At 45.3% G+C, this 11,933-nt stretch overlaps 1 protein-coding gene across 2 annotated transcripts in view; it reads right to left on the minus strand.

The window, feature by feature from the left end:
* Nucleotides 1–11,797, minus strand: part of TGFB2 (transforming growth factor beta 2) — a 65,365-nt gene extending 53,568 nt beyond the window's left edge. Inside the window, exon 1 of one of the 2 annotated variants that reach the window (XM_009646829.2) lies at nt 11,313–11,797. In XM_009646829.2, coding sequence (XP_009645124.1) covers nt 11,313–11,655 — 343 coding nt within the window. In that variant the 5' untranslated portion in view covers nt 11,656–11,797. Of the gene's footprint in view, nt 1–11,301 lie in introns of both variants that reach the window. The other variant, XM_009646828.2, reaches the window with a different exon arrangement.
* Nucleotides 11,798–11,933: the final 136 nt, after the last annotated feature.

Genomic DNA, 11,933 nt, shown 5'->3' on the forward strand with positions numbered 1-11,933 from the left:
CGGTGGATAAGGAATTGGTTGGATGGTCGCATCCAGAGGGTAGTGGTCAATGGCTCGATGTCGGGATGGAGACCGGTGACGAGTGGTGTCCCTCAGGGGTCCATACTGGGACCAGTGCTGTTTAATATATTCATCAATGACATAGACAGTGAGATCGAATGTACCCTCAGCAAATTTGCAGATGACACCAAGCTGAGTGGTGCAGTTGACATGCCAGAAGGACAGGATGTCATCCAAAGAGACCTGGACAAGTTGGGGAGGTGGGCCTGTGTGAACCTCATGAGGTTCAACAAGACCAAGTGCAAAGTCCTGCACCTGGGTCGGGGTATCCCCAGTTATCAGTACTGACTGGGGGAAGAAAGGACCGAGAGCAGCCCTTCCAAGAGGCACTTGAAGGTACTGATGGACGAAAAGCTGGACATGAGCTGTCAATGTGCACTGGCAGCCCAGAAGGCCAACTGCGCCCTGGACTGCATCCAAGAGAAGCGTGGCCAGCAGGTCGAGGGAGGTGATTCTGCCCCTCTACTCTGCTCTGGTGAGGCCGCACCTGGAGCACTGCGTCCAGCTTTGGAGCCCTCAGCACAAGAAGGACATGGAAGTGTTGGAGCAGGTCCAGAGGAGGGCTACACAAATGATCCGAGGGCTGGAGCACCTCTCTTGTGAGGACAGGCTGAAAGAGTTGGGCTTGTTCAGCCTGGAGGAGAGGGCTGCAGGGACACCTTATTGTGGCCTTTCAGTACTTAAAGGGGGCTTATAAGAAAGACAGGAACAATCTTTTTAGTAGGGCCAGCTGTGTCAGGACAAGGGGTAATGGTTTTAAACTGAAGCAGGGAAGGTTTAGACTGGATATAAGGAAGAAATCCTTTACAATGAGGGTGGTAAAACACTGGAATGGGTTTGCCCAGAGAGGTGGTGGAGGCCCCATCCCTGGAAACATTCAAGACCAGGTTGGATGGGGCTCTGAGCAACCTGATCTGGTTAGCGGTGTCCCTGCTCACTGCAGGGGGGTTGGACTAGATGACCTCTAAGGGTCCCTTCCAACCCCAAACATTTTATGATTCTATGAACTTAAAACACAAAGATGCTTTTTTCTAGTGAATGTAATTAATCACTGGAATAATTTACCAAGCATGGTATAAACTCCCTTTCAAAAAGGAATTAATTCAGCAAAACTCAACAGCCCGGAAAATGCAGGTAGGGAGACCGGGAGACCACCATGATGGCTTCCAGCTTTTTTAATCTGTAAGTGTCCATTCTACCCTAACTCAAAGCCTCCTAGAGCAACGTCAGTCTCGTGCTTTCTAAAGTACAGCATGACATCAATTAGCCATTAGCTATGAGCATGAACAGGCCTGGAGCATTATACCCCAAGAACATCTCATCCCCACTGAGATGAGTGTCTCCTTCAGTTGTAAGGCAACGTTCACTTCAATCAGAAACCTGCTTGCAGGTCTGGCTGTCATTACAATAAGGCACTTTATAGTCTGTGACATTGTAATATTCCTTAGATTAAACAAGAACCAAGCCCTTTGGTTTCATATCCCACATAAAATGGTTTGGGATCAGATCTCATCCCAACAGGACAGAGGAAGTACCACATAGATAAAACATAAAGCAAGTTTTTTTCCCTTCTGTTTTTAAAAACAAACAAATAAAACCCCAACAACCTGTGGTGGATGTTGAGTCCTCCCAGGCTTTGAAAAGTACACAGTAGTAGTACAAACATGATACAAAACAGCATTCAGGACATTTCTAATCAGCAAAGCAGATCTACCTGACTTGGACTTCGTCTGAGTAAGAGGCTGGGATTCTCAAAGGCTACAAAGGAACCACTCCTTTAGATGCTGCTTAAAACCCCAGCCACAATGACTGTTCTGCTTGCCTAAACAATCACCGCACAGACTCCAGTTTCAACACCACAAGGAAAAATCTGGAGTGGCTTTACTGACTCAAATTAAATTGCTCCAACTTTTCATCCATGCAAAAAACGTACCTTAAAAGTTAACTCATTATTTCATGAGCCACTTTGAGACATATCAAGTCAGAGAGGCGTCATGTAAAACCACATGCACCTTCATGCTATAAGCACAGCTCCTGTTCCCAAACTACTTGGCTTTCCAGCTTGTAAACTCAGCATATATCACGCAGCAAATTGACTTTCAGAAGTTGTTCTCCCAGCTCCAGCTCTATTCAGAACTGACTTTTAAGATTTTATCGATAACAGAAAAACACCTTGTTGGCTTAGCCCTGACCTTTCTTTACAGTCCACTGCACAGGGATTTGCCACGTTCTTATTCACAGCCTTCAGATTCTTCCCTGCTCTGGGAGCTGAGGTCTGACTTTGCACATGTTTATAAGAAGCCTCTGGATGTGGAGTGATGAGCTTCTAGACAAAAACTTGCTGTAGGGAGGATGATAGAGGTATATTATGGCATGTTTATTTGCCAAGACCTTTGCAGTCAGATGGTCATTTATTTTAGACGGGGGAGGCGTGGAATACCTAAGAAGTACAGGACATGAACTCATGCCTCCTTCTCTGCATTCTGCAATTCTTGCCATATTGCTGCCATATGCTGCTCCCAGATGACATCTGACATCAAATGCTTCTATCAATAAACTACTAAGGTGTTTATTTTTAAAGTGATTCTTTTCTTTTCTTTTTTTTTTTTTTTTTTTGCAAAGCCTTATGCAGGAGAACATTTCCAGGGGCAACTCAGTAAAAGGGAAAGCACCACATTACAGTAATACGTCCCAATGTATCTTGAAGATGTGGCTGTTCCGTGAAACAAAGGAACAGCACTTAATACCTGATCCAAAGACTTTTGCAGTCAATGGAAAGACTTCCAGTGTTTTCAGCAGGCTTTGGATCAGGGCCCTTAATCTGGGGAACATACTCTCAAAAGGCAGAAAAATGAAAAAGGTTTGACTGTATCACATGCATAGCTGGACTTGTGGCAAGTGTGCATGAGGCAGATTCCTTTCCAGACTCTACCTCAACAAATACACTTCCAGCCAGAGAAAATTAAGTCTCCCAATAAAGTGGGTAAATAATAGGACTCCAACTTGGAAGGAGGCAAGTTCCTTCAGACACATGATATTGTTGTAACTCAGTCTCTGGCTACCTTTGTAAATATCTCTTTTTCTAGATCCTTTCGGGGCTCTTTTCTTCCCTGATTAGCAAGGGGAATGTGAAATTTCCAAACATGGCTCCTAGCATCAGGGAGAAATGCAAGCTGGGATGGGGAAATCCAGACTCAAAGAGGGAGAGAAAGCTCAGGCCCCAACAATCTGTTCCTAGTCCATCCTAACCGGGATGAAGCTGCTCACTTAGCTCCCTTGCTTTCCAAACCGTATATCCTGGCAGGGAGCCTCTTGGTTCCTATCAAACCACCAGATCAGAACAGCAGATTTATTTTCAAGAAAGCTGGAAATTGTTCCTCACTCACAAACCTAAAGATGTACGCACATCTGCTGCAATAGCCTGCCATTATATGCTAGGTACCCTAACACGCAACAAGCACAACAAATGAAACATACAGACATCTTTCAGCGTACCTCAATGTTGGAATGTGGCTACTTCACTTCCAAAGCGTGCATCAGGAAAAACTGGAGTATAGAGCAGTGATTGGCACAAGACATACACAGCCCTTCCTCTGCCAGGGAGGCCCAGAGCCAACTACAACAGCCAAGAAAACTGGGCTGGATCTCTCAGAGATTGGGCGAGAATGAGAACACCAAGGATCTGCATGGATCCAAAACATCTCCAGGCAGTTTAAAATGTCCTATCATGTTGGAGAATACAATATATCACTTATGCTTCCCCGAGGGCAAACATCCCCTATACCTCCTGTAGGCATTTGGATGAAGAAATTAATTGCCAGTACTGCATGTGTCAGTGAACCTGACCCCTGGTATCCATAAATTTTGCTTACCAGGTATTCATTAAGTGCTCTATTTTGGTATTATCCAGCCAACTGGATCAATTCCCGCATCAAACCCTCAAAGCACGAAGGCTGGGAACTGCGATGCGAAGGGCAGAGCTGCCCCTCCATCATCACGTTCCTGGGGGCACAGAGACATCTCTCAGCTTTGCTAACCTGGCCCACCCCTGGGACCAAGAAGAGGTGGCACAAGGAGAGGCAGCCTGCCACAGGCTCTGGTGAATGCTAGACCTGCCAGCTACTTCTGCCATTATTTCAACCCACTGCTCCATCTGAAGAGGGTGAATTTGCTGCATCGCTTTCACACATCACTTGGAAGACGGGAAGTTCTGCAGGTGTCGTTCTTCCTAGCGTACGTCTCAGCAGTCCTAGAGAAGATTTTTTTATGACTGATTGCCCAACGTCCAAAAAAAGTCATTTTATACGTATTGGACAACGCCCACTCAAATAAGCAAGGTCTACTCTGTTCATTTTGGGGTATTGGAGATCATCTGTAAAACGCAACTGTGGGCTAGGGATTAATACGCATTATTGCACAGAAGCCTTCATCAAGTATGGGATTGCTAGGTACTCTCTGACCACTTCAGAAGAGTCAATGCTGCTAAGATCTATTAGTTTTTCAGCCTCCTGAGTACAAAGTCCACCCACAGGGTTGGGGTTTTTTGTGGGTTGGGCTGGGTTTTTTTTTTTCCCACCCCAAGGAATGAAAACCAACATGTTCTGATTCCTATCTTTCAATCATCACTATGGTAAAGATAAGTTACCATCACTATTTCAGCTGAGCTAGCTGCTGAATTGCAAATGCTATACATAAACAAGAACAAGTAAGAGAAGGAACTTCAACAGGCTTAGCTCACCTTTTAGAATTCAAGGCAGGGGTTTAAAAGAGATGAAGCCAGGGAAAACATTGGATACTAAAACCAGCCAAACAGGGAAAAATAACAAAGTTGTAAGCCTGAAAAACTGAAATGGAAAGAATGACAGATTTACTGCTGCATTTGATGCACATAACCACTGATAGACTCTCCCCAAGAAGTGTTGAAATTACCATCACTGAAAAGAATCCAGAAGCTAAAAATTAAATTATCTTTCCCAGAACATTCCAATTTGGGCTTTGGCAACAACAGATGTTTTAATGCTCTTAAATATATGCACGCGCGCATGTGCACACATGCACACATGCACACGTATACTTAAGTACAGTATCCTCTTTCACAGAAGACCTCCCTCTTAGTTTTCACAAAGTTAGACCAAACTTACAGTCATTCTGCAAAGCCTTTTCTTCAAAGTTTCTGCTCAAATGCACAACTGTCAGATTAAGCAACCCATAAGGAGTCTTACAGCAGCTCCAAGTTATGAATGAATGGTTATTTGTGAACTCGCCTGTCAAGACAGATGTGGTATTTGTCGGTGCAGTGTGGGTTAGATACGGTGGGAAGGAGCCAAACAAGCAAAGTGAAAGGTCAGTATCACAACATTTCCCTTCTTCCCCCGCTCAGTTCGCCTAAAATGATGCCACAGCTTTTGCTGAAGTGTAATACAGTAGTCTATTTTCACGCAACCTACCACGCTTATTTGAAAAGCAATATTCACACAAGAAAGGAAAAAAAAAAAAAGGGTTCAGAGGGAGAGAAGAACAGGAACATCTTGGTACAAGAAAACTATGACAGAGGGACAAATCCAAGATTGACAGAAAACAACACACCTTCAGAAATTTGATGATACTTGAATCAAGACCACCCTATGGACGTTGAAACACAATGCATTGTTTTTCTTGTATTGAAATGTAGTAGGATCACAGGATGCAAACTTTCCCTAAACAAACGACCAAACCAAACTTTTTAGTCTAAACAAATCATGAGAATAACCCGTAACACAGTATTACATTAAATAATACCTGGGGAGCGCATCATCCCCAAGCTAAAAACTGCTTGCTTGAAAACGTGCAGCATGTGGTTTCACAACAGGAACGGAAGCATTTGTGTGTCTTCACTCATGACTCATTTTGTCACCATACCCTGGGGTTCTTCTCTTTATCTGTAAGACAGGAGCAGTCTAGCAGAGACACTGCAAAGGCAAAAGTAGACAGCTGCCCAACAGCGGCATCCTTCTTCGGGATCACGGGAGTACTGAAGAGCCTCTTCTTTCCTCTCTAAAGAAATCCTGTAAAGCATTTCCTTCTCACTGGGCTCCGATGCCCAAATGACAGATTTCAACGCAGCAAGAGGGATTTGAACTGTCTGGCTTTGCTCATCCCTGCAAATGCACCATAAAACAGGCCCCAATTCAGGAAGCTAATTAGGCATACACAGAGCCTTAATGTTAATGAGTCCATTCACATGTGTGAAGCTCCCCGCATGTTTCAGACCCATGCTGAAGAAGCTCACTGAGGACGGCAGCCAGGAGTTCTCATTCATCTTTTTGCTCAGCTCTGGTGCAGGCAGGAATCTCAAATTGACAGCAAAACGCTGGGAGTAGTTAACTTCCAAGTAACACAGTCATCCTGATGACCACTGCTGTTCTCACGCGGCACACCAAGGATGAGCAAGGCTAAAACCAGCAGCTAAGGAAGACTATGCTCTGCTTTCTTCGCACAATCACCTACTCGCACCCAGTCCTGCAATTAAGTGGAGCCAGCAAGAGTGGCGTGAGCCCTGGGCACTCCCTGCACACCTCCAGCCGTGAGCAGAAGGCAAGGGCACATCTCCAGATAGGTCTCTGGGACTGCAAAACAGTCACGCTGCCAACGGGCTGGGAAGCGGCAGAGGCAGTGACCCACATCTAACCTCTTCACTCACCAAATTAGTGTGAAAGTGCCTCTTTAAAGCAGACCCCAGAGATCAACTCAAGGAGGGTTACTGAAAGGACTCGGCAATATAGCCCTACGTTTCTGTCTTGCAGGTCTTCTGACCTTGCAGCGTTAAAGAGGGTGGTCGTGGGTGTTTTGCTTTTCCGTAGGCTTCATCCTCTGGAAGAAACACAAGGACCATGCGCCATGCCAGACCAGCTTGTGGATCTCCCCCTCTCCCAGCCTGGCACCCTGCTTACAGCAAGCCATCAGGGATTCAGAAGGCAGGCAGGAAACATGCACGGTGCATCCACCGTCTGCTCCATATGAGTGGAAGAAGAGAGGTCTCTCTGATTTCAGCTGCCCTTGGTTAGTGCATGTTATTTTATTATCCCTCTTAGTATGTAGAGGACTACTGTCCAGAGAATTACCCTGCCCCTTTTTAAAGCCATTTGCAATTGCCTCTTTTTTCTCATTGCCACCTAGGAAGACTGCAGCAAGTGCCATTCATGAACCAGGAGCAGAGAACAGTTCCTCCCACATCTCTCCTCAGGGAAGTCCTTCATAGCTTCAGGTCCTCTCTGCAAACCAGAGAGTAAGCCTGGCAAACGCTTCCTATAAGAGGTGCTCCAGAGCACAACCATAAGGCTGGCATAGCTAGGAGGTTTTAAAATATGGTATTCCTTCTGAGACCATTTCCGTATCATTAACAACATAGGAAATCCTGAAAGATTAAGTTCTGTGTTCTGCTAAATGCAAACACACGCGAGCTGCACAGCCATAGCTGTTAACATCGTGGTAATGATGCAGCCAGTGCCGGCAGATGTGGAGCACGGCCACTCCTGCACGAGTAATTCTGGTACCCTTAAGACAAGGAGCCCGCATACATGTAATTGCTGGTAAATCGAGTCCTTGTTGATAAAGTAGAAGCATGTCATTGTGCCCAGCCAGTTTATAATGTTGTCTTTCATGAGGCGAATATTCAGCAGAACGACGGTCTATGTAAAGCAATATTCATGGTACAGAGCTCCTGAGAACCACCCAGTGCAGGTCGGAACCCATGGAGGCTCCTTCATACTACAGTAGTTTAAAATGCATGCAAAACCAGTCCCAAACCCAGAAGAACTGTGATTTCTTAGGCTACTGAGTACTTACAGACCTATCTCCAAGAAAGCGTAAAATTTAAAACATTTACCTGCATTAGCCTTAAGCCATCAGTACCGACCAGCTCATCAACCATGATAAAAATTGCCATGAATGAAGATGACGGAATTGGTCCCCAGGCCCCACACACATGCATTGCCTGTTTCTCTCGAGTATCCCAGTTATGCATTAGTTTTACAATTCACGATCCTTAACTGTGCTGGCATTAAATTTCTGTTTATTATCAGTGCAATGGCAATTATCACCCAGCCTCAAATAGCTTAACTATCAGGCTGTAGATAATCCAGGAAGAACTGATAAGTAATGAACTTCTAATGCGATTCGGCTTTCACAGAAATCAGTATTAAGCCCCTACTCAGGTAACTTTGCCCAGGCACAGAATTCGCGAGAACTCTCTCTGATGTTGTGCTCAGCTTCCATATCCCACCTCCCTCTTTAAACCGCTCCGTAAAACAACTCGATTTCTGACTGCCAACAGGATTTAGGAGAGATTCAGGCTTTCAGTATCTAATCCACGCTGTCGCGGGCACAATGCAGGCAGGCATGCTTGACAGACAAAAGCTTTTTGTTTTTTCCAAACCTCTTTGTAGTACTTTCTTCCGCCACCGCTTTTCACATCTGTTGGTTTTGGGTCCGGCACTCCCTGACTCGCTGAATTTCCACACATATTCTGACCTGATGTGTCTTTAACCTCAGCTGGACTGTCAAGCCAGATGCCAGATGCCCCCTTACTTCCTCAGTGCAAACTATCAGTAAACCTTAGCATAACTTTACTTTGAGCCTTAAACTAACAGCATGTGAAAAGATTAATATGAATAAATTCAAAACTAATCAGATCCCTTCTTTAAATGTTGACACAGTATTATTTATATCCCATAAATACCTTCTTGACTAAAATTCATCCCAGGAGATTGGCATCTTGCCAGTTCTATTCATATTTACTGTATTTATACAGTACAGTTGGCCAAGGAAAATATTTAAGACAAAATATGCCTTAGGGTATATACAATATCTCTTATAGTTTTCCTTTTAAATCTCCTCATTGCTAAAAATATTTAGTCTGAACTTTGCAAAATGCCCCACAAAGACCTATCAGCGATCTGTAGTGATATATTGCTGACTATGAGTATAATTAGAGCATATTTGTAATACTTGGGTTGTAGTCAGTTACTGAACGCTAACAACTTGCGGTAAAAACTGAACCACTGATCTTTCCCATGCCTTCCTTCCAGCAGCTTGTGACCTCCAGTGCGTTCACACTGATCCCCTTCTCCCTCCTGCCTCCCTCCGACGCAGCAGAAACCGTAGAGTTAAAAAAATTCACTCCGAGACGTCTAGGAGAAAAGCGCCCGGGGGCCGCCAGAGCTGCGCTTTCAATTTCTTCCTTTAAAATATGGTGGAGCGATTTCTTCCTTTCTGTCTTTTTTGGAAAGGTTCGCTCCATCCAGCATAACTAGAGAGCAGTGGAAAAACAGTTAACCTACTTACTCTGATGTTAGCGACAGCCCTCGCACAGTAGTACTGGATCCGCTGCTGACTGGCCCTCCGATCCCAAACGTCTGATGCACTCTGTTGGTAGATACCTGCAATCTCCTTTGCTCTTCCAAAACCCCTATCGATACTTCAGTACAAATCTGGCCTCTGACAACACTTTAAAAATAGATCCTCTTTTGTCAACACCATCCAAGTCACACACCACAGATATTTTAATTTTCTGGAAAGTATGCAGCTGCATTTTGGACCATCGGTTCTTCGCAGTGTGCTCATGCGAGGAAGAAGGGCAGATGTGCTCAGGATGGATGCATTTTACAGTTCTCAGAGACTCTCTGTTACAGGGTCAACTCCACCAGCCAAGCCACCGCTATCGGTCTTCCTAACCTCTGCCCATAGGTGCTCATTCCTCTGCTCAGGGCACGATCGCTCAGGGCTCAAAACAAAGTGCTGACTGCCACCAAAACCACCAGCAAAATACTACAGTACACCAACGTGGATTACGGGCATGATTTCTCTGTTCTCGCTGTGGCTATGAATTATACGGAACGTCTCTGCTCGTACCCACTTGGCTCCAAGTATACGTTAAAAAAAAAAAAAAAAAGTATTTCTTCCCCGAGGGTAACAAGGGTGGAGTGTATTTATCATGGCTATTGCGGATGGTGCCATAATTACAATAATAAAATGGCTCTGACTTCCAGGATGTCCTGTACCTGATGCTGTCATTTAAGAATAAAGGAAGAAAGGGAGGCAGCTGCACCGAGCATGGGGTTCAGATACCTTGGCTGGCATCCTAGGACTATCACATGCAAGACGGAGCAAGCCCCAAAGCTACAACTTGCTAAACTAAAAATAAATAAGGGGAAAATGCAATTAGAAACTCTAGGATAAAGTTACCAAGATGGCTGCATTATCTATTTAAGCAAGAGGTATATGTGCTTTTCAAAAACAGACAGCAAGTATATAGGGCATCAAGTGGCGGGGGAAGGAAGACAGAGAAAAGCGAGCTGAACGAGAAGAGTAGGGACTAGGGTTTGGATATGCAAACGGTGAAGTTATTTTCTGCTTCTGGTATTTCACTTTCCTCGGTATGATGATGATCTAGATTCTTTTAAGGGAGTACGGTGCTTTTTCTTTCTTTATTTTTCCCCTCTATACACTTAAACTTCACTACCAAAACAAAAAGGCACGCCGTTAGGATTCTTAATCATTCTAAGTGGATTTGGTCAGCGCAGAGCATTTGTACACACACACACACACACACACACACACACCCCTTTTATTTTTTTGTGCAAAACGTGGCATGGATCACCAGAAAGTCGTTAAAAAACAGCAAAAGGCAGACGGGCTGAGACAGGTTCCAAGAACCGAAGCTACCCAGAAGGGAAAACTCTTTCTGTAAGCTGAAATGAAAAGCGCCCATGAACTGAAAGGACAGGCTAGTTACAGTGGGACGAGGAGGGAGGATGTCCAAGTCTCTCTCCTCTCTGAGCACCAACCCCAAGAGCGGTCTGTGGGACAACGTTCTAGGGGGGCGCAGACAGAAGAGGAGCCGGTGACTTTTTTTTTTTTTTCTTTTAAAAGACCTCCTTTTCTTTTCAGTTATGGAGAGATGGAAACCTGCCCGATCCAGACACTCCAAGGGAAACAAGAGCAGTGGAAAGATATTGGCTCTTTTTGGAGGCTGCAGATGGGACTGCGGGGGAGCTAAGCCCCGTGCTAGGGAGGGAGCGGGATGCCGGGAGGGAGGGGGGAGCTTTGCTCAGGTAGATGGTCCCCCACCTATATGAAGCCACCACCTAAGAGATGCTGAGGATAAGAGCAAAGGTGGCGGACGATGATGCATGGGGCTGGTATTTGAAGGCGCTGGGCACTGCCAAGCCTCGGGGGCGAAATTACACACACATGCACAAACACAGAGGACTTACTTTCAGGGTAAAAAGGCTGCATGTCTATTTTGTAAACTTCTTTGGCATAATACTCCTCGTCGCTCCTCTCCCTCTCGCAAGTGGCAGCTCTGTGGTTGGCTTTCTCTTGCAGCAGGTCCCTGGTGCTGTTGTAGATGGAGATGACCTCCGGGGGCACCTCCTCGGGCTCGGGGTACTCGTCCGGGGGGCTGGTGAGCTTCAGCTTGCTCAAGATCTGCCCCCGGATCGCCTCGATCCTCTTGCGCATAAACTGATCCATGTCGAGGGTGCTGCAGGTAGACAGGCTGAAAGCCACGGTGGCCAGATCCACGGTGAGAAGCACGCTCAGGAGATAGCAGTGCATTTTAAGTGTTTAAATACAGCGCCCCCCAAAAAAAGAGTGACTTTAACAACGAACAACAACGACGGGGGGAAAAAACTTAAAAAATAAAAAAGGGGCTGTGTGCAAACAAAGGGAAGATCTGCAGACAAAATGCAGTTAAAAACCGGACTGCAAGGACGACCTGCAATCGAAAAACGCACGGGAGGCGTCAGTGAAAAAAATACCAATAATGATTAAAAAAAAAGAAGCAAGTTGCTACAACTAGGTAAAATTCGGGGGTGGAGTAGTGAGCCGGGCAG

Source organism: Egretta garzetta, unplaced genomic scaffold, assembly GCF_000687185.1.
Source record: "Egretta garzetta isolate BGI_Z169 unplaced genomic scaffold, ASM68718v1 scaffold339, whole genome shotgun sequence".
NCBI classification, from domain to species: domain Eukaryota; kingdom Metazoa; phylum Chordata; class Aves; order Pelecaniformes; family Ardeidae; genus Egretta; species Egretta garzetta.